Below are 22,979 nucleotides of genomic sequence, written 5' to 3'. Positions count from 1 at the left end.
TTGAGTGTGCAACAATGCTAACGTATAACGATCTGTGACATTTACAGAGAAGTAATGTGAAAGAAACACAGGTGAATCTTGTAACTTCCAGTAATATATAAACCACTTCTTCATCCATCCATTATCTTGACCGCTTATCCCGTTAGGGTTCACGGGGGGGCTGGAGCCTATCCCAGCTGGCTTCGGGCAGAAGGCAGGGTACACCCTGGACAGGTCGCCAACCTATCACAGGGCTAACACAGAGAGACATACAACCATGCACACACTAGAGTGACCAATCAACCTGAGCATGTTTTTGGACTGTGGGAGGAAGCCGGAGAACCCGGAGAGAACCCACGCATGCACGGGGAGAACATGCAAACTCCACACAGAAAGGCACCCGCCCGGCCAAGGATTCGAACCAGGAACCTTCTAGCTGTGAGGCAACAGCGCTACCCACTGCACCACCGTGCAGCCCATAAACCACTTCTTAATTTTTAAAATCAAAAGTGATGCTAAAGAAGCAGTTTCTCTATCAGCTTGGTCCTCGTTTACTTCCGCTTTCCAAAACTGGAAACTCAGCAACGCCTGACTCAACATCCTGCAGACCAGATCCAACAGAACAGTCAGACTATAGACTACCTTCAAACTGTGTCAAGTCAAGTCAAGTCAACTTTATTTATATAGCACATTTAAAAACAACCAGTGTTGGCCAAAGTGCTTTACAAGGTAAAAAGTAAAAATTACATGAAGACAACAATAAACAACATAACAGGGTATTACTGTCCTCTTCACGAGGAGAAGGCCAAAGAGAAGAGATGAGTCTTCAACAAAGATTTAAAACATTCAACAGTGGGGGGCCGATCTTAATTGGAGTGGCAAGCCATTCCAGAGGCTTCATGAGAGAGGCTCGGTCTCCCCGGGTTTTTAGGTGACTTTTAGGCACATCCAGGAGCAGCTGGTTTGTTGACCTCAGTGCTCGGGTTGGGTTGTGAGCATGGAGAAGATCAGCCAAGTAGGATGGTGCCAATCCATTTAGGGCCTTGTATGTTAAAAGTGCAACTTTAAAATCAATCCTGTGACGGACTGGGAGCCAGTGGAGAGCACGCAGCACAGGTGTGATGTGCTCCCTCTTTTTCCTGCCAGTCAGGAGGCGAGCTGCCGCATTTTGCACAAGCTGCAGGCGCTGAATAGACGCCATGTCTAAGCCGACATACAAAGAATTTCAATAATCAAGCCTAGCCGCAATAAAGGCATGTACCACACTCTCTAGATCCTTAGGAGGGAGATATGCCTTCACCTTCGCTATGAGTCTCAGCTGGAAGAAGCTGGACTGAACCACAGAAGAGATTTGTTTCCCAAATTTGAAGGCACTATCAAAATGAACTCCAAGGCTCTTTACAGAGGAGTGAACATTTGCTGCGAGAGGGCCGAGAGTGCTCCCATCGAACTGTTGGGGCTGTCCAAATACAATGACCTCAGTCTTTTCCTCATTAAGGTGCAGAAAATTTAGGCTCAGCCATAACTTTACATCTTTCAAACAGTTGAACAAGGACTGCAGGGATCCATTCCTCTTTAAGCTGAACGGCATATAAATTTGCACATCATCAGCATAACAATGAAATGAGACGCCATGTTTCTGGAAATTGCATTTAAAAGTAGTGTGTAGCAGGTGGTTTCATAAACAGCCAAGGACAGTTTTCCTGGTGACGTGTCAAAAGACAGAAACAACCAGGAACTTCTCTCCCAGACGTCAGGGCTGTTCATTCAGAGAGACTGTAAGTGTGAGGACATATCGGGCAAAAGAAGCAACTGAGAATGTGATTCATCAAATATTTGAAGCTCAGTGGGATCCTCCTCGTCTCGTTTTCTCTTATTCCTCCAGTACAGCAACATTTCGTTCATGCAGCTGTAACACATCCTGAGAAATGGAGCATTGGATGTGAGGATGTTGGCGTACGCTTTATGTAAAAATGTGGTGATATCACCAAGTTGGAGCTGCAGCTGCCTTCTCCCAGAGCGAGCACTTCCTCTGAGCTCTGCTAACTCAAACTGGAAGAGCTGACGTGAGGAGAATTAAATTCCTGTCTCTGTATTTCTGCTCTGAGGGAAGAGAACTTCTGACAGACAGAGATGGATTTATGTTCTGACTAACTCCAGTCAAAGAGAAGCTCCTCGTCTCATTTCTTCATCCTGACCTCGTGTAAATCCACTCTTAGCTCCAGTGGATTAAAAGCAGATCATGTTAATTGTTGTGAATCATGCAGGACGTCTACGTGGCCGGAGACCGGTCTGCAGATTCTGAGTCAGAGGGAACGGTCCGCCACTGTAAGAGGGAGAGTGTGACCCAATATTTCCAAACTGATGAGTCACAGCGGAGCTGCACATGTGTGCTGGACGAGGTCCACGCGGGAGGAGGAGGAGGAGAAGTGGTGACTCGGTTCATTCCTCTTTCAGTTTAACAGTTCAGGGACTGAAGCTTCACACCGGGGACGATCTGGACGCTGGAGTCAGGAGATAAATCTTCAGGATGTGTCCAGATGTCTCCTGCGTCTGACGGCTGGCTCCCGTCTGCTGCTCTCTCCATTTCCTCTCTCTCATCCTTCTGTCCTTCTCCACCTCTTCTTCAAAACAATCCCAACATGTCTCCATAGCTCTGAAACTTAGTTTACCTTTACAGAATGTGATGCATTTTGTCTCCTCGTTAGTCCTGAATGAGCCTGAGTGCATCAAGAAGAAGAAGAAGAAGAAGGAGAAGAAGGAGAAGGAGAAGAAGAAGAAGAAGAAGGAGAAGAAGAAGAAGAAGAAGAAGAAGGAGTAGGAGAAGGAGAAGAAGAAGAAGAAGAAGAAGGAGTAGGAGAAGAAGAAGAAGAAGAAGAAGAAGAAGAAGAAGAAGAAGAAGAAGGAGTAGAAGAAGAAGAAGGAGTAGAAGGAGAAGAAGGAGAAGAAGAAGAAGAAGAAGAAGAAGAAGAAGAAGGAGAAGAAGAAGAAGGAGAAGAAGAAGGAGAAGGAGAAGAAGAAGAAGAAGAAGAAGAAGAAGAAGGAGGAGAAGAAGAAGAAGAAGAAGAAGAGGAAGAAGAAGAAGGAGGAGAAGAAGAAGAAGGAGAAGAAGAAGAAGAAGAAGAAGAAGAAGAAGAAGAAGAAGAAGAAGAAGAAGAAGGAGAAGAAGAAGAAGGAGAAGGAGAAGAAGAAGAAGAAGAAGAAGAAGAAGAAGAAGAAGGAGAAGAAGAAGAAGAAGAAGAAGAAGAAGAAGAAGAAGAACTTTTTATGTTGACACAGAATCTTATTGACAAACAATTCAATTTACTGAGTTGTGAATTGCAGTTCTCTTTGGTCAGACACCAGAATATTATCACCCCCTGCCAGCTGCAGGAAGTCCTCCATGTTCCCTGTGGCCCTGTTGAAGCAGAACTCCAGCCTCAGTCTGGCCTTAATGTTCATCTTCCACAGGGCCATCACGTCCAGCTCAGGCCCAGCCTGCAGACCGTCTCTTCGGATCAGATAGACGGCCATTTTTGCTTCTCCAATTAAAAAGTTTAAAATTTAGCACTTGGCTTCACATGTTTTGCTGTACCTGACTCCACAGATAAAACCAGGGACAGTGAGTCTATTGCACTCTGTAAAAACATGAAAAGAAGAACTGAAGGATTGCAGGGTGTGATGTGAGTGAGGCGCTAAAAGATGGGCTGTGTCCACACATTTCTTCTTAATGACACTGAACCACAATCTATGCAAACACAGACACTCTCACAGAGCTCACAAACAACAAGACCACAGAGTCTTTAAACCACAAAAATGAGCAGAACACTGATTTTTTTGTTGCACTAATTGACAAAATTGCATTTTTGAGTGCATCTTAAAGATCTCAGTCCTCTCAGGTTCTGGATGAGAAGGCAGAAGGGAGGTCGGCTGTGGGCTCTAAAGAGGCTTCAGGATGTGGAGTCATGTTGCATGGAGCTTTAAAAGAGGAGACATTGTCTTGCAAGAAGAAAGTCTTTAGAGACTTCACATTGTTACATTAACATTTATATTAAAATTTTATGATAAATTCTGATTATGTTTTATATTTGATTTATCTTAAATATATTATATTTTACATTTATTGTTTATTCACTTTATTTTTTAATGTATTGTGGATTATTTCCTTATTTATTTATTTATTTATTTATTTATTTATTTATTTATGTGATATCATTTTATTCCAGTTATTTTATTCTTTTTTTATTTTGCTGTATTATATTATATGATATGATATGATATTATATTATATTATATTATATTATATTATATTATATTATATTATATTATATTATATTATATTGTTGCCTTGTAGTGTGGCATCTTACTCTCTTTTACTGGTTTAGTCTTTTAGTGTTTTTTTAATGTATTAATTTATTTTATTCTGGTGAGTTTAATTTACCATCTTGAGTTTGAACATCTTATTTTACCTCCTTGTAAATCCGTCTTGGTGTTAGGACTGTGTGTCATGTGATGATACATAGTGAAAACATGATTCAGTGTCAGTGTGAACTTCAAACATTGAACCACAGCTCTGTGACTCTTCATAGATTCAGCTGAGGAAACATTATTTCTGCAGACAAAGACACTGTTAATAATTTACTCCCAACAGATGCTGCCTCCTGTCACCCCTCCTCCTGCTTTCATGTCACCGCCCATCCTCCCGTTTCATCTCCTCCACCTTTATCACCGTGTCACTCCTTCCAGCTGAACTTGTCCCTGTCAGCTGTCTTTTCTACATTTCTTTATCTCTTTCTCTTCATCCTGGAAATTCTGAGTAATCTCCTTCTTCATCTTGACCCCCCTGTTGGTGCCTCCCCTCCCTCCTCCTCCTCCTCCTCTAAGAGCTCCGTGCCCCGTGGCCGGGTTAGAGAGGTGGGTCAGGGTTTAGCTCGGGGCCGGCAGCAGCACCCTGTCATTAAAGCTGATTTAAAACGTGAGGAGACTTTCCATGGGAACTGGACCCTGAGGGGGAAAACCTCACCTGAGTTCACCTGACTGACAGGGACAACTCTCCTACACTCTCTGTTTCAGCCTCAGTGTTAACCCACATGCAAACACAGAAAGAAGAAAGTCATGTTCCCAAATAAAGCATTGTTATCCAGTTTTGCTGAAACAGCTCAATCTCATGACTCTTTGCAAACAGAATCAGCTGTTTCTGATTAACAAACATTTCTAAGAGGAGGAACATTTGAGGTCATCAGAAACTGAATACAGCCCAGGACAAAACCAAGGAGCTGGACGTTCAGAGAGAAAGGAGTAAAACTGGAGGGAGGTTGCAGATATGATCCAGCAGTGTGAGTGTGATTCACTCCAGATTTCCAGTTAAAGTTTGGAGTAAACTTGGAGTCATCAGACTGTCCCTGACTCTGGAAATACATGAAGATGTCGACCACAAATGACATCATCACCCTCACACACTGAAGTGAGACCCTAGTGGTCATAGTATGAGTGTAAGGGCCTGTGTGCACTAAGAAAGAACTCTTTCCACTGGCAGTGCGCATGACTTTGATTGCAAAGTATTTCTCACCAGCGCTTCCCTTAATAGTGACTGTTACCTCTGTTTTGCATGCTATATATTAACTTTTATTCAAAGATTTGACAAAGAAAATGAAAAACTGATTGGAGGATATCATGTCATGGCATTAGCAGAAGCACTTCACTTGGAAACTTAGAAAAGAAGTCTAAATGCATGAGAAAAACCATGCAAAGAAAAGCCGGGGGGACATTTCACCACCATTTGTGCTGACATGGTCGATATTGGAAGCCACGCCCCCTTTTTTTTGATTGGTCAGTAAGGGATAAGTGACTTTTATAAGTGCAGCAGTGTTCCAATAGTTTGCTGAACTGTTATCAGAAGCAGCTGATGATAGGGGTGTTTTTGCACAGAGGACATTTGATGCTGAAAACCCTGAACTACACCGGTTTTGTAGCTTGACTGAATAAAACATGGACTAAGTCTCAGCGGCGGCACCAGGAGTTGCATTCAACTCTGCTGCACCAAAATGATGCCAAATATTCAAAACTTGTTGCCCTAATATCTTCAAACAGATTATTAAAAAATCAGCCTTGGTACAGTGTGCATGAAAAGGGAATAAGGCAATCTAGACCAGGACAGTTTTTAGTACAAGGCTGCAAACGTGTGTTATTTTGGCGTACAAGAGAGTGTCAAGTGGACACTTAAGGAACTGCAGCTTTCCTAATCCAGTATCCATGAATCTGTTAAAATGGTATACCCATTTTTTAGCCCATGTTTAATCTTCTGTGGGGCCAATATGGACCCAAACAAACCCACCTTAAAGCCAAACATGAGTCCAGAGTTCACTTCCCTCATGCAGGCCTCACTTTTATACGTTAGCTCAGTCGACCCCGGTCCTTCATGGGATTATATATTTTTCGTTTGTCTTGAAAACACTCTAAACTCAAGATTTCTCCAGCCTCTCCAGATCGAGTCAGATATAGAAGGGAGACAAACAGAATCTTAAAAACCTGCCTGAGAGAGGAAACACTGAGGTTGTATTTCGTACAAGCAGAGTGAGCTGTAGTCCTGAATTAGCATCTATTTGTTAATCAAATCAGGACAAGCTTGGAGAGCCAGTTTGCTGCAGGAAACATGCTGCAGAGAGTGATCTGACTGAACTACACAGTGAACGAATTAATAAATAAAAACAGTGAGCTGAAAATGTCTCAAAGAAGCACAGAGCCGCTCTGTCAGCTGATAAACCTCTGCAGTTTTATCTGATGCACTAATGAAACCTTCTCTTGCGTTAACAAACACACAGGTTTGAGTGACAGCAGTGATTTAAGCAGAAAGGTGAGCAGGTTCTTTAAAAGCACTTGTGTCAACACTTTGCATTTACCCGGAGAGTAAGCACTGAAACCATCTCCTCGGGGCTACTCTCCTCTTTTATGATCCTGAGAGAACCTGAAGGAGTCTGTTTCATTTCCAGGAGAGCTGAAGCTGCAGGGCGTCAGTGAAATCAGCCTGATAATTACAGCCCTCTGCAGGCAGAGACAACAAGACAAACAGAGTCCTCTCTTTGACACGGGGCAGAGGGGGTCACGGTCCTTTGTCTTTGTCACAAGCCTGCTGAGTGTGTTTGAAAGAAAGAGTCAATAACAGTAAAAACTCTGTTTTATTTTTCCTCCAACAGCTCCGTCCATTCACGCTCTGATTTATGCACAAGTCAGGGACAATAAATCAGAGCAGGACTGTTTGAGTTTAAATCAGAAGGTTTGAAAGAGAGTGTCAGGAAGTGACTCAAAGTTTCACTTCAGTCGTATTTCATCTAAATAAAGCAACAAATGAGGAACTAACATTAAGTTTCCTGAAGAATACGCATCATTTACCAGCCTCACATGATAAATCACTGTCAAAGTCAAATATCTGATCACCTCACTTGTTAAAACTGAGATCTTGATCTCTTATCTAATGGAAGAATTTTCCAAAAGAAGCCTCAACAAGACGCTGCATGCATCCTGTCCTCTGTGAACTCTCAACGTTCATCAGGAACAGTAAATTATCTGGAGTTTAACGGTGAAGGTTGTCTTGAAGTCATCACTGAGGAGATAATTCTGCTGAACTTTCAGATCCAGACTGACACAGAGACACTTAACTTCATACATAAGAGATGGTTTTTACGAGGCAGCAAGATGGATCGTACGGAGACTCCCTCAGGTGCCTCAAAAACAGAGACAATCGGTGCACAGGGTTTACAAATCCATGCACACAGTGTATTATCTGTGTTTGGATTTGTATTTCATGCCCATGGGTGCAGATTTGAAAGCTTTGCACAAATTTGCAAATCCAAATGAATGGATTAACACATGCATCTTTATCATTTCTTGTCCTGGCACCTGGGGCTCCAAAGGGGTTGAGAGAAAATATACAGAAGTGTCAAACACTGCAGTTCCAGGCGCATCTCTAGCCTAGATTAGATTTAGCCTAATCTAGGCTAGAGAACTAGGACTAAATCTGTTCTGATCTTTGAAGGCAATTCCCTGCACAATGTTTTTAATGGACTGAGAACCTCCTTCAGTGAGCGACTGCTGATGCCTCAGTACTGAACGTCTCAGAAGGTCCTTTGCTCCTGCAGCAGTCAGATTCTTTAATGAACACTTGTAACCATGGATCTGACCCATAGCTGTAAATTATGCCTCAAATGGTGTGACTGTTATTTATTTATTTGTCGTGTTTTGTGACTGTATTGTTCTTACAGTTTGTTTATTCTGTGAACAGCCCCTTGTGGCACAAGATTAATAAAGTTCTCTAATCTAACATCTAATGGTTAAATCCTGCACCCATGTAGCCAGCGGCCGGGTTCAATTCCAGCCTGCTGCTCCTTTCCCCCCTCTCTCTCCCTGTTTCCAGCTCCATCCACTGTCCTCTCCTCTCTAATAAACGGTATAAAATCCCAAGAATTTAACATAAAAATAAAAAAACTGCAGTTCCTCTAGTGGCCACTTGAGGCTGCCTCCAAAAGAGATTCAGTCCCCATAGAGCCCCATGTTAAAACGTTACAGCAGAAATCAACATGTTTATGGCCTGGTACAAAAACAGTTTAAGTCTCTATAGCTAATTTCTCTATTCATGACAACTGCATGTGCTAAATTTGAATACAACTCACCTGTTTAAAGTGATGCATAATTGGGGGCGTGGCCTCTTTGAGTGACAAGTGGGAGCTGCTAGCTGCCTGCTTGTGTCACCTCAGCTAGTTTGGTCCTTGAACTTAACCTCCGGCTAACATCCTTATTCCTCTGTTTACTGGAGGCTTTGTTATTCTCAAAGAGAAATGAATAAAAGTCCAAGTCCCAAAAATTGCAGTTCCTTCAGTGTCCACTAGAGGCTGCCTCCAAAAGAGAGTCAGTCTCCATAGAATCCCATGTTAAAATGTTACAGCAGAAATGAACATGTTTACAGCCTGGTACGAAAACAGTTTGGGTCTCTATTCATGACGACTGTTCGGACTTATGCATAATTAGGGGCGTGGCCTCTTTGAATGACAGGTGGGAGCTGCTAGCTGCCTGCTAGGTGTCCCCTCAGCTAATTCAGTCCCTGAACTTATCCTCTGGCTAACATCCTTATTCCTCTGTTTACTGGAGGGTTTGTTTTTTTCAACAAGAAATTAAAACACAGCTGAAGTCCCAAAAACAGCAGTTCCTTCAGTGTCCACTAGAGGCTGCATCCAAAAGTGAGTCAGTCTCCATAGAGCCCCATGTTAAAATGTTGCAGCAGAAATAAACATGTTTACAGCCTGGTACAAAAACAGTTTAAGTCTCTACTCATGATGACTGTTCAGACTGAATTTATTTAACTCACCTGTTTAAAGTGATGCAGAATTGGAGGCGTGGCCTCTTTGAGTGACAGGTGGGAGCTGTTAGCTGCCTGCTTGTGTCACCTCAGCTAGTTTGGTCCTTGAACTCAACCTCCGGCTAACATCCTTATTCCTCTATTTACTGGAGGGTTTGTTATTCTCAAAGAGAAATGAATAAAAGTCAAAGTCCCAAAAATTGCAGTTCTTTCAGTATCCACTAGAGGCTGCCTCCAAAAGAGAGTCAGTCTCCATAGAGTCCCATGTTAAAATGTTGCAGCAGAAATAAACATGTTTACAGCCTGGTACAAAAACAGTTTGGGTCTCTATTCATGACGACTGTTCGGACTGATGCATAATTAGGGGCGTGGCCTCTTTGAATGACATGTGGGAGCTGCTAGCTGCCTGCTAGGTGTCCCCTCAGCTTATTCAGTCCCTGAACTTAACATCTGGCTAACATCCTTATTCCTGTGTTTACTGGAGGGTTTGTTTTTTTCAACAAGAAATTAAAACACAGCTGAAGTCCCAAAAATAGCTGTTCTTCAGTGTCCACTAGAGGCTGCATCCAAAAGTGAGTCAGTCTCCATCGAGCCCCATGTTAAAATGTTGCAGCAGAAATAAACATGTTTACAGCCTGGTACAAAAACAGTTTGGGTCTCTATTCATGACGACTGTTCGGACTGAATTTATTTAACTCACCTGTTTAAAGTGATGCAGAATTGGGGGCGTGGCCTCTTTGAGTGACAGGTGGGAGCTGCTAGCTGTCTGCTAGGTGTCCCCTCAGCTAATTCAGTCCCTGAACTTAACATCTGGGCTGTGTTTGTGGTGTTTTTGTAGATTTGTTCCTGTAAATATCAGACGAATAATCTGTTTGTGCTCTTTATTGGATTAACAGACGTCCAAGAAGTCTGACGCTCAGGTATCTGTATCTGTGCTCATTCTACCTGGATTGTTAGCTCGTTAAGGGTTTCTCAGACACTGACTGAAGGTCTTGTATCAGAGATGTTTGGTGTTTATGTCTGTCTTTGTCTACGGTGTTTTAAGCTGAAATGCTACCCTACGTTTTAATGTTTCTAAAACTTCAGAATGGAGTCTATGCTAAACATTACTGCTACTCTTTTGGGATAAACGTGTGTGTGGTGAGGTGGTAAGAGGCGTTCAGGAGTCAGAAAAACAGGAGTTTTTCTCGGGCTGTAGGTGAACAGAAGGGAAGCTCATTCAGAGAGGCATTTCCTGACTGTTGGGGTAATTAGCCTCAGACACACAGGATAACTGAATCTAACTGTGGCTACGCTAATTACACCACATAATGAGGTTTTCTTCATCTCTGAAGAATTACAGGCCGCCCGCATTATTTACTGAAGGAGTGAACAGGAAGCTGGTGTCAGGGTTGTGTAATCCCCCCCCGCTCATTAGGGGGTAGAATAATATCTGAGACTGTTGATGGATAAGAAGGAATCAGCATCAGTAGAAATCATCTGGATAATGACTTTCAGGGAGGGGAGCGCAGAAACAGAAAATAACCTCTGCTGTCTTTCCAAAACAAATCTGACTCCTGGTCTCTGAGTGGAGGAAAGGTCAGGAAACACACACACCAAACACACACACACACACACACACACCCACACACACACACACACACACAATCCTCCACTGTTGATGTGTTGTCCTTCAGAGGTGAGGTCTTGGAAGGAATGCGTGCGTGGGGCAGAGCGTGGGATGAACTGTTTTCTTTTACATCAGAGGTTTAAAACTGAAGTCACGGTTTGGCCTTTGTCGCTCAAACAAACCTCACAAATCCGTCTGTCACAGCTCCTCTTCATCATTCATCATCATTAGGGTCATTACTGCCTCTCTCTTCAGGCTGTTGTTGGGATAAGGTCTGGCTGAGACACTGTCTGCAGGACGGTTCAGATTTTAAAGTCAACAACATCGCCGACCTTATGTGTGCTCGTGCACGGAGGGTGAAGTATAAACACAATGGAAGCACTCAGAGGACATGTTTCCACCAAAAACAACCACATCTTTTAGTTCCAGGAACTACTTTTCAAGGAGCTCAACAATGGCGCTGTCAACCAATCACACAGTGGTGGTTATGTCGCCATGTGCCGTACTGGGTTCAGTCTCTTGCTTTAGGACGCTTACACATTTGTCATGTGACTCCACAACAACATTAAGATCACATCAAAGGGGATCCTGTCTCTGATCCGGATCTGATCGGTCTCTATTCTAGTCAATGTGTTAACTTCCACTGGATCCGCTGATTCCGGCTGCGTCTCTGATCCGGCAGGTCGGAGCCCTCCAGAGAGCAATCTTACAAATGAGTGTGTTTTTTTCTCGGTGTGTGTTTTATTAGCCGACCACAACTTATTCACCATCCTGAAACACCATGCTGACACAATCCAAACATGAGAAGTGATCAGAGCTGAGTCTCTGTGAGTGCTCCTCTGAGACTGGATCTCTAGTTTAATGTCACGTTCCAGGTGTTATATCTGCACCACACCTGCTGCTGTTAACCCTTTCATTGCAGGCGGAGCTTTCATTTGTAAGATTGTTAAGTAACACCATGAAAATGATATTAGATGGAATAAGAGGCAATAAAGTGATAGATTCAGAATGGTGACATAGTGAGGAAGAAAAGCATGTTGGAGAAGTTAGAGCAGAGAAACAGTCAACAGTAGATACACAGCAACACAATGCTATCTACTAACAACTGAACCAGACACACTGGAATCCATCTTTACACAAATCACTTCAATTCTAAGAATTTGTTAAAGTTAAATTTTTTTTATTGACATTTTTAAGAAACTATTCTAAAAGGTATTTTTTTCCAGGTTGTATTTGGTGGGAAGAAACCGGAGTGCCCGGAGAAAACCCGGACAGAGTCCAGCAGCTTCTGTCTGCCAGGACTTCACATGTTCCTCTGTGCCCAGCCCTTCTGGGAACAGAAGGGCTGGGGGTTTCACTCTTGGTCCTGCTTCTGCCATCTCAGATGTTTGTATTGGCGGCGACTGTGAGGAGTCATGAACTTTTTAAACCTCCTCCACAAAGAGATGTCCTCCACTACCTCAGGTGCTGTCTGGGTGGTCTCAGATGTCTCCTGGACTATGTTTGGAGTGTCCCCCTCACAATCGACCTGGACGTTATCTGATGTGAGGGAGGGCTCTGCCTCCTTCTCAGGCTTGAGGGTCTTTATTTCTTCCTGGAGCTGCTCCACCTCCTCCGGAAGAGCCTGGCTGACCCCCTCCTGATCTAGCCTATCAGCCTGCAGCTGGTCGTCTTTATGCTGCACAAGATCTTGGAGCTCTTGAATCTTGTTTGTATTGTTTGTTTCCTTTGATGCCCTTCTGGGGATCTCTTCCTGCAGGGCCTTCACCTCCTGCTCCAGGGAAACTTTCTCCACCTCCTGATTCTGAACCTGCTTCACGTCTTGGCTGACGCTCTCTTTTACCTCTGGCTTAAACTCCTCCAGTTCTTTCTGGAGGGTGTCAGCCCTCAGCCTTTCAGCCTGAACAAGATCAAGCTCTTTAATCTTGTTGGTTTCCATTGTTTCCTCTGATACACCTCTTGGGGCCGAGCTTGGGGCCTTTGCAGCCTGCAGCTGGGTCTCTAAGGCCCTAGCACACTCTTCAAGCTCTTGAATCATGGATATATTGTTTATATCATTTGATTCCCATGTCGAGGCCTCTTCCTCCAGGGTCGTCATCCGTCTTCTGGTTCTCTCTTGTAACGCCTGGCTAATTTCCAGCGTTTGCGCGCGATCGATGTCACGCTTCTGCGTAAAAACCTCGTTCGCGTCTTTTGCGCTCTGAAGGTCGGCTCGTATCTCTCTAAACGTGTTGCTAATGCCTGTTGCCACTGCTTCCCTTCTCGAGACCTCTTCCTGCAGGTTCCCCACCTGCTGCTCTAGGGAAACTTTCTCCGCCACCAGATTCTGAAACTCTTCCAGATCTCTGCTGGCTTTCTCTTGAACTTCCCGCCTAAAATCCTCCTCTTCTTTCTGGAGGGTGTCAGCCCTCAGCCTTTCAGCCTGCAGCTGATCGTCTTTGTGCTGAACAAGATCTTGTAGCTCTTGAATCTTGTTTGTTTCCTCTGAGTCCCTTCTCAGGATCTCTTCCTTCAGGGCCTGAACCTCCTGCTCCAGTGAAAATATCTCCACCTCCAGATTCTGAACCTGCTTCACGTCTTGGCTGGCTTTCTCTTTTACCTCTGGCTTAAATTCCTCCAGTTCCTTCTGGAGAGTGTCAGCCCTCAGCCTTTCAGCCGGAACAAGATCAAGCTCTTTAATCTTGTTGGTTTCCATTGTTTCCTCTGATACACCTCTTGGGGCCGAGCTTGGGGCCTCACTGTTCAGCCTGTTGTCCATTGCTAATCTTGGGGAGTTAGTTTCTGGACCGTATACCAGTGTAAAGGTACGCGTCTGGCTGACAAGTGTCTCAGATCGGATCTATCAACTGATGAGGGTTGGTGCTTGATTTATAGTAGACCAAGCTAGACCAATGCTTTGTGACATCACAAAGCACCATGGCGAGGGGTTGATGCACCACGGTGAGAGAGGCAGCTAGACCAATGCTTTGTGACATCACAAAGCACCATGGCGATGGTTGATGCACCATGGTGAGAGAGGCAGCTAGACCAATGCTTTGTGATGTCATAGTAGAACAGTCTACTATGACATCACAAAGCACCATGGTGAGGGTTGATGCATTGGTCTAGCTTGGTCTACTATAAATGAAGCACCAACCCTCATCAGTTGATAGATCCAATCTAAGACACTTGTCAGCCAGACGCGTACCTTTACACTGGTATACGGTCCAGAAACTAACTCCCCAAGATTAGCAATGGACAACAGGCTGAACAGTGAGGCCCCAAGCTCGGCCCCAAGAGGTGTATCAGAGGAAATAATGGAAACCAACAAGATTAAAGAGCTTGATCTTGTTCAGGCTGAAAGGCTGAGGGCTGACACCATCCAGAAGGAACAGGAGGAATTTAAGCCAGAGGTAAAAGTCAGCCAAGACGTGAAGCAGGTTCAGAATCTGGAGGTGGTGAAAGTTTCCCTGGAGCAGGAGGTGAAGGCCCTGAAGGAAGAGATCCTGAGAAGGGAATCAAAGGAAGCAAACCAGATTAAAGAGCTCCAAGATCTTGTTCAGGCTGAAAGGCTGAGGGCTGACACCCTCCAGAAAGAACTGGAGGAATTTAAGCCAGAGGTAAAAGAGAGCGCCAGCCAAGACGTGAAGCAGGTTCAGAATCTGGAGGTGAAGAAATTTTCCCTGGAGCAGGAGGTGAAGGCCCTGAAGGAAGAGATCCTGAGAAGGGCATCAAAGGAAACAAACAAGATTCAACAGCTCCAAGATCTTGTTCAGCATAAAGACGATCAGCTGCAGGCTGAAAGGCTGAGGGCTGACACCTTCCAGAGAAAACAGGAGGAATTTAGGCGGGAAGTTCAAGAGAAAGCCAGCCGAGACCTGGAAGAGTTTCAGAATCTGGTGGCGGAGAAAGTTTCCCTAGGGCAGCAGGTGGGGAACCTGCAGCATAAGGTCTCGAGAATGGCAACACTGGAAATACACAATACCACCAAGATGGAACGTTTCCGAAATGATGTTGTGAATTTCAAGAACAGCTGGCGTCAAGTAAAGAATGATTATCCCCGCACTTTTTTGTACAAGAGTGCAATGAGGCGGGAGGAACAAGATAAAGCCAGAGAAGAGGTGAGGACACAGGAGGTAGAGGCCTTGAGAAGGGCACCAAATTATCAAAAAAATATATTCAAGCTTCAACATCTCAAAAAGTATGTTGGGGCCTTAGAGTCCCAGCTGCAGGCTGCAAAGCTGGGGGCTAACAGCCTCCAGAAAGAACTGGAGGAGTTTAAGCCAGAGGTAAAAGAGAGCGCCAGCCAAGACCTCAAGCAGGTTCAGAATCAGGAGGTGGAGAAAGTTTCCCTGGAGCAGGAGGTGAAGGCCCTGCAGGAAGAGATCCCCAGAAGGGAATCAAAGGAAACAAACAATACAAACAAGATTCAAGAGCTCCAAGATCTTGTTCAGCATAAAGACGAGCAGCTGCAGGCTGATAGGCTAGATCAGGAGGGGGTCAGCCAGGCTCTTCCGGAGGAGGTGGAGCAGCTCCAGGAAGAAATAAAGACCCTCAAGCCTGAGAAGGAGGCAGAGCCCTCCCTCACATCAGGTAACGTCCAGGTCGATTGTGAGGGGGACACTCCAAACATAGTCCAGGAGACATCTGAGACCACCCAGACAGCACCTGAGGTAGTGGAGGACATCTCTTTGTGGAGGAGGTTTAAAAAGTTCATGACTCCTCACAGTCGCCGCCAATACAAACATCTGAGATGGCAGAAGCAGGACCAAGAGTGAAACCCCCAGCCCTTCTGTTCCCCCAATCCCCCCCAACATACCCAGACTGTAACAGGCCATCAGGCAGACACAGAGGAACATGTGAAGTCCTGGCAGACAGAAGCTGCTGGACTCTGTCCGGGTTTTCTCCGGGCACTCCGGTTTCTTCCCACCAAATACAAACTGGAAAAAAATACCTTTTAGAATAGTTTCTTAAAAATGTCAATAAAAAAAAAATTAACTTTAACAAATTCTTAGAATTGAAGTGATTTGTGTAAAGATGGATTCCAGTGTGTCTGGTTCAGTTGTTAGTAGATAGCATTGTGTTGCTGTGTATCTACTGTTGACTGTTTCTCTGCTCTAACTTCTCCAACATGCTTTTCTTCCTCACTATGTCACCATTCTGAATCTATCACTTTATTGCCTCTTATTCCATCTAATATCATTTTCATGGTGTTACTTAACTATATATATATATGTGTGTGTATAACATTGTAGTACAACTGTATGAATGCCTTGAATGTATGCAAACATCCATCATGGAAATGTAAAAATACAACGTTGACATTCATTAATTCATTCAAAATATAAACTCTGCCAGCAGCAGCTGCAGTGGCAATAACTCTGCATCTCATTTGCAGTGATTGCAGCTTTCATTAACAGTGGGAGCTGCCCTGCAAAGTCAAGGAAAGCTTCTGATTAATGCAAAAATCATGTACTGGTTAATATGCAGAAACTATAAACTTCGCCATCTCACTTGCAGATGCCACAAACAGCAACAGTTTGCTGTGGCAAGTGCTCAACATCTGCAGGCTGAGTGACTGGCAGCTGCTGTCAACAGTATCAGCTGCTTTACCAAGTCATTTGCAGCTGACACAACATCAGCAGGGGTATTATATTTCACTTCCTGGATCCCCGCTCGTCTGCCGTGTATTTAAGATAGGATAAGATAAGATATACTTTATTTGTCCCCTGTTGGGGGAAATTTCTTTTGTTACAGCAGCTTACAACACTGGACAGAGGAATACAACAATGTACTAACATGGTTAAAAAATATAATAAGGTAAAATAAAATAAAATAAAATAAAATAAAATAAAATAAAAATAAGATAAAATAAAATAAAATAAAATAAAATACAATAAAATAAAATAAAATAAGATAGAATAAAATAAAATAAAATAGGATAAAATAAAATAGAATCAAATAAAATAGAATAAAATAAAAATAAAATAAAATAAAATAAAATAAAAATAAGATAAAATAAAATAAGATAGAATAAAATAAAATAAAATAAGATAAAATAAAATAAGATAGAATAAAATAAAATAAAATAGGATAAAACAAAATAGAATAAAATAAAATAGAATAGAATAAAATAAAATAGAGTAAAATAGAGTAAAATAAAATAGAATCAAATAAAATAGAATCAAATAAAATAGAATAAAATAAAATAAAATAAAGTAAAAATAAAATAAAACTATTACAGATATATACACACTATGTACACTTCTATCTGATAAATAGATAGGTAAGTTATTGCACGATAAAAATTGCACCAGGTTATTTAAAAACAAACATACACAGTATGAAGAACAGTGTGATTCAGATGGATACAGTAGTTATTTGTGAATGTGCCAAGATATGAAAAGATGAGAACAGCTGATTAACGGGACACAGCAGTGCTGGTGTTAAACAGTCTGATTGCAGATGGGATGAAGGACCTGCGGTAGCGCTCCATCCTGCAGGGTAGGAGTCTCAGTCTGCTGCTGAAGGAGCTGCTCAGGGACCCCACAGTCTCATGCAGGGGGGGAGAGGGATTGTCCATGATGGATGTCAGCTTGGCTAACATCCTCCTCTCACCCACCTCCTCTATGGAGTCCAGAGGACAGCCCAGGACAGAACTGGCCCTCCTGACCAGGAAAAGTCTTTTCCTGTCCCTGTCTGTGCTCCCTGCTCCCCAGCAGACCACTGCATAGAAGAAAGCAGAAGATCTCCTCCTCTCTATTCTTCATGTAATCATGTCTGTATGATAAACAGCAACATGTATCAGCTGTAGATTAACATAACACACTCTGAATCTCTGTGGAAAAGGAAACAGAGTATAAAGTGTAAACCAGCCTTAACTGCTGGCTACACTGGAGGTCCTAAAATATGTCTTCAAAAGATAGTTATAAGGCCTCGTCCTGCGATGTCCCAAAACATCTTCCATGAGGTGAAACGTGCTGCAGAATCAGATGTGATGCACATTCACTAATGCAGCAACAGAAACATCCTGCAAATGAAGAGTGGTAAGCAGAAGACCAAACAACAGCTTCAAAGGTAATAACAGAAAACATCATTAATGTGCTGCAGGACGGACAACGAGGAATAAAGTTGCTTATTTTAAGCTGCTAATTAAATCTTAAAACAAGGGCTGAAATAAAATCTGTCAACATCCAACCAATCAGAGATGTTCAGCTCTGCAAGTCTTACAAAAAGTTTGATTCCAGTCTGAGCAGGGAAATGTTTTCACAGGAATTTAATTAAGACTGCAGTTCCTCCAGGACCCGGGTCTCTGAGCACATGGAGTAAGTGAGGCAGACTTTGTTTCTGGTTCTGTCATCTTCTTGATTTAAACAGATGGTGATGCAGAAGGAGACATCAGTTTCCATTTGTCTGTAGCTGGATTACAGCACATTACCCTGACACACGGGGGAATGCATCTGGAGGAGATGTGGGGGTGGTTTGAGGCCAGAGCAGCTCGGTTTGACACGGTGCTGTGAGAGAAAGAAGCAGGAAGGAAAGAGTGAGTGAGCGAGAGGAGGAGGAGGAGGAGGAGAGGGAAGCACAGGGGGAAATCTGCAAAACAAATCAGGGCAACGCACACAAACAAACCGTAACACACGCTGAAATCACCAGGCAGGAAACGGAACCGCTTACAAACACAACTGCTGTCAGTCCGTCGCAGGACAGATGTTGACAGTTTGAGGCAAAGCGAGCGCACAGTCAGCAAGAATGCAACAGATCCTCATGTGACTGGGAGCTGGATCAGCAGTCTGACCCATAGGAAAAGAAACTTAGAGAGGAGATCTCAAAAGTGTTTCATTTCTGTCTCCTAGACAACAATGAGATCTGTTTGATAGCTAAATGAGACTATAGCTTATGTCTCCTGTTTCTCATTCTTGCCTCCAGAGATTAAGTCTCAGCTTAGTCCCCCTTTCAGTTCAAAAGGAGATCTGGTCAAACTCTGAAATGATTCTCAGGTATTTCTCAAGTGTTGTGACTCCTTTTGAGCTCAGGTGGAGAAATCAGGGAGCTCTCTCAATTGTCTCAATCTAACCTCATCCATTTGTTTTTGTCAGACTCAGTTTTTGTGTCTCAAGTTGAGCTCAGATGGAGCAAAGAAAGAGCCTGAGCTCATCTTTTCATGAACATTTATAGTGCCCTGCAAAATTAAGATTTCAATGTACTTGTCCACAAACTTACAATTCTCATTAAAACATTTGAACCACTTTTAAGATCAGATATTTAGATGTGAAATGATCTCTTCTTTGACTTCACAGTCTGGTCCTTCCTTTACAAGTCTGTTTGGAACAAAACCACTTCACATAGATTTAGTGGATTTGAGAGAATATGCAAAAGATAGAGATTTTATATCTCCAGGTATGACAGACCATTTATTTAAAATATGGGCTGCAAAAGGGCCGACCAGATTTAGCCAGATTATTACAATTAAAGGGGTGGATTCTTTTGGTTGTGGTGGCCTAGTGGTCTAAGCGCCCCACATACAGAGGCCGCAGTCCTCGTCTCAGGGGTCGTCGGTTTGGTTCCCGGCCGGTTGACCATTTCCTGCATGTCTTCCCCCGCTCACTACTCCCCACATTTCCTGTCTCCCCAGAGGAAAAGAGATTTAGAGAGGAGATCTCAAAAGTGTTTCATTTCTGTCTCCTGGACAACAATGAGATCTGTTTGAAAGCAAAATGAGACTATAGCTTATGTCTCCTGTTTCTCATTCTTGCCTCCAGAGATTAAGTCTCAGCTTAGTCTCCCTTTCAGTTCAAAAGGAGATCTGGTCAAAATCTGAAATGATTCTCAGGTATTTCTCAAGTGTTGTGACTCCTTTTGAGCTCAGGTGGAGAAATCAGGGAGCTCTCTCAATCTAACCTCATCCATTTGTTTCTGTCAGACTCAGTTTTTGTGTCTCAGGTTGAGCTCAGATGGAGCAAAGAAAGAGCCTGAGCTCATCTTTTCATCAACATTTATAGTGCCCTGCAAAATTAAGATTTCAATGTAATTGTCCACAAACTTACAATCCTCATTAAAACATTTTGAACCACTTCAAGATCAGATATTTAGATGTGAAATGATCTCTTCTTTGACTTCACAGTCTGGTCCTTCCTTTACAAGTCTGTTTGGAACAAAACAACTTCACAAAGATTTAGTGGATTTGAGAGAATATGCAAAAGATAGAGATTTCATCCCAGGTATGACAGACCATTTATTTAAAATATGGGCTGCAAAAGGGCCGACCAGATTTAGCCAGATTATTACAATTAAAGGGGAGGATTATTTTGGTTATGGTGGCCTAGTGGTCTAAGCGCCCCACATACAGAGGCCGCAGTCCTCGTCTCAGGGGTCGTCGGTTTGGTTCCCGGCCGGTCAACCATTTCCTGCATGTCTTCCCCCGCTCACTACTCCCAACATTTCCTGTCTCCCCAGAGGAAAAGAGATTTAGAGAGGAGATCTCAAAAGTGTTTCATTTCTGTCTCCTAGACAACAATGAGATCTGTTTGAAAGCTAAATGAGACTATAGCTTATGTCTCCTGTTTCTCATTCCTACCTCCAGAAAAAAAGTTTCAAAAAGTCTCAGCTTAGTCTCCCTTTAGTTCAAAAGGAGATCTGGTCAAAACCTGAAATGACTCTCAGGTATTTCTCAAGTGTTGTGACTCCTTTTGAGCTTAGGTGGAGAAATCAGGGAGCTCTCTCAATTGTCTCAATCTAACCTCATCCATTTGTTTTTGTCAGACTCAGTTTTTGTGTCTCAGGTTGAGCTCAGATGGAGCAAAGAAAGAGCCTGAGCTCATCTTTTCATCAACATTTATAGTGCCCTGCAAAATTAACATTTCAATGTACTTGTCCACAAACTTACAATTCTCATTAAAACATTTGAACCACTTGCAAGATCAGATATTTAGATGTGAAATGATCTCTTCTTGACTTCACAGTCTGGTCCTTCCTTTACAAGTCTGTTTGGAACAAAACCACTTCACATAGATTTAGTGGATTTCAGAGAATATGCAAAAGATAGAGATTTCATATCTCCAGGTATGACAGACCATTTATTTAAAATATGGGCTGCAAAAGGGCCGACCAGATTTAGCCAGATTATTACAATTAAAGGGGTGGATTCTTTTGGTTGTGGTGGCCTAGTGGTCTAAGCGCCCCACATACAGAGGCCGCAGTCCTCGTTACAGGGGTCGTCGGTTTGATCCCCGGCCGGTTGACCATTTCCTGCATGTCTTCCCCCGCTCACTACTCCCCACATTTCCTGTCTCTCTTCAGCTGTCCTGTCAAATAAAGGCAAAAAGGCCAAAAATATATTTAAAAAAAGAGAGGAAAATGAGCCATTAATGAGATCTCTCATTTAAGTCTCAAATAAGACTCATGTCATGGTCTCAACTATTTCTCCTAGTGAATTTTAGGAGAAACTAATGAGAACTATTTGAAACTTGAATGAGGCTGAAGTGAGAATCTCAATTTGGTCTCCAGAGACTTAGAAGAGAAAGCCTTGAGCAGTTAAATTTTCCTCTGAGGAGGTTCTGATACTAACACTTGAGTTCAGCGCTCAACTAGTGAGGGAGAAATGCGCCTGAATTCCAGTTGAGAACGAAAGCCAAGAGTGATTCATGATCTTTGGCTGGTTTAACTTCTCTTGAGGACAGCGTCAGCGTTTCAGAGGAGGTCCAGGCTCGTCCTCTGTGTGTGTGTCTCTGCTCCACAAACACTCGTCCCTGTCAGCCTGGCTGCCTGTCCCATAAATCAACATGTCACACACAAATCCACAGCGGTGTCAGAAATCGAGCACAGATGAGAAAAATGCTCCAAACTTCCTTCTTTCTTTCCTTTTTTCTTTCTTTCTTTCTTTCCTTTTTTCTTTCTTTCTTTCCTTTTTTCTTTCTTTCTTTCTTTGTTCTTTCTTTCTTTCCTTCTTTCCTTTTTTCTTTCTTTCTTTGTCTTTCTTTGTTCTTTCTTTCTTCTTTCCTTCTTTCTTTTGTCTTTCCTTTTTCCTTTGTTCTTTCTTCTTTCTTACCTTTTTTCTTTCTTTCCTTCTTTCTTTCTTTCTATCTTTCTTTCTTTCCTTCTTTCTTTCTTTCTTTCTTTCTGTTGTTCTCTATTTCTTTCTTTCTTTCCTTCTTTCATTTTTTTGTTCTTTCTTTCTTTCTCTCTTTCTTTCGTTCTTTCTTTCGTTCTTTCGTTCTTTCTTTCTTTCCTTCTTTCCTTTTTTCTTTTTTTCTTTGTTCTTTCTTTCTTTCCTTCTTTCTTTCTTACATTTTTTCTTTCCTTCTTTCTTTCTTTCTTTCTTTCTTTCTGTTGTTCTCTATTTCTTTCTTTCTTTCTTTCTTTCTTTCTTTCCTTCTTTCTTTCTTTCCTTCTTAATTTCTTTCTTTCTGTCTTTCTTTCTGTCTTTATTTCTTTCCTTCTTTGTTGCTTTTCTTTCTTTCATTCTTTCATTCCTTTTTTCTTTCTTTCCTTCTTTCTTTCCTTTTTCCTTTCTTTCTTTCTTTCCCTCTTTTTTCTTTCTTTCCTTCTTTCTTTCCTTCTTTCCATTTTTCTTTCTTTCTTTCCTTTTTTCTTTCTTTCTTTCTTTGTTTTTTTCTTTCCTTCATTCTTTCTTTCTTTCTTTCTTTCTTTCTTTCTGTTGTTCTCTATTTCTTTCTTTCTTTCCTTCTTTCATTTTTTTGTTCTTTCTTTCTCTCTTTCTTTCTTTCGTTCTTTCTTTCGTTCTTTCGTTCTTTCTTTCTTTCCTTCTTTCTTTCTTTCCTTTTTTCTTTCTTTCTTTCTTTCCTTCTTTCTTTCTTTCTTTCTTTCTTTCCTTCTTTCTTTCTTTCTTTCTGTTGTTCTCTATTTCTTTCTTTCTTTCCCTCTTTCTTTCTTTCGTTTTTTCGTTCTTTCTTTCTTTCTTACATTTTTTCTTTCTTTCCTTCTTTCTTTCTTTCTTTCTTTCTTTCTTTCTTTCTTTCTTTCTTTCTTTCTTTCTTTCTTTTATCAATGGATCTGTCAGCCTGTCCCATAAATCAACATGTCACACACAAATCCACAGCGGTGTCAGAAATGGAGCACAGATGA

The 22,979-nt window shown here is 42.4% G+C and overlaps 2 protein-coding genes across 2 annotated transcripts; one reads left to right on the top strand and one right to left on the bottom strand.

Annotated features, from left to right (window-relative positions):
- Nucleotides 1–12,075: 12,075 nt before the first annotated feature.
- Nucleotides 12,076–13,903, bottom strand: LOC117809449 (ELKS/Rab6-interacting/CAST family member 1-like). Its single transcript, XM_034679006.1, has one exon. It carries the CDS (start codon nt 13,672–13,674, stop codon nt 12,271–12,273), a length of 1,404 nt encoding a protein of 467 aa, XP_034534897.1. The 5' UTR covers nt 13,675–13,903; the 3' UTR covers nt 12,076–12,270.
- Nucleotides 13,904–14,020: 117 nt separating this feature from the next.
- Nucleotides 14,021–15,879, top strand: LOC117809447 (golgin IMH1-like). The gene has a single exon (XM_034679004.1). The coding sequence runs from the start codon at nt 14,150–14,152 to the stop codon at nt 15,671–15,673; it is 1,524 nt and encodes a 507-aa protein (XP_034534895.1). The 5' UTR covers nt 14,021–14,149; the 3' UTR covers nt 15,674–15,879.
- Nucleotides 15,880–22,979: the final 7,100 nt, after the last annotated feature.

The sequence above is a fragment of the Notolabrus celidotus genome, unplaced genomic scaffold, assembly GCF_009762535.1.
Source record: "Notolabrus celidotus isolate fNotCel1 unplaced genomic scaffold, fNotCel1.pri scaffold_289_arrow_ctg1, whole genome shotgun sequence".
Taxonomy (NCBI): domain Eukaryota; kingdom Metazoa; phylum Chordata; class Actinopteri; order Labriformes; family Labridae; genus Notolabrus; species Notolabrus celidotus.
This window is presented reverse-complemented; position numbering and strand designations above follow the sequence as displayed.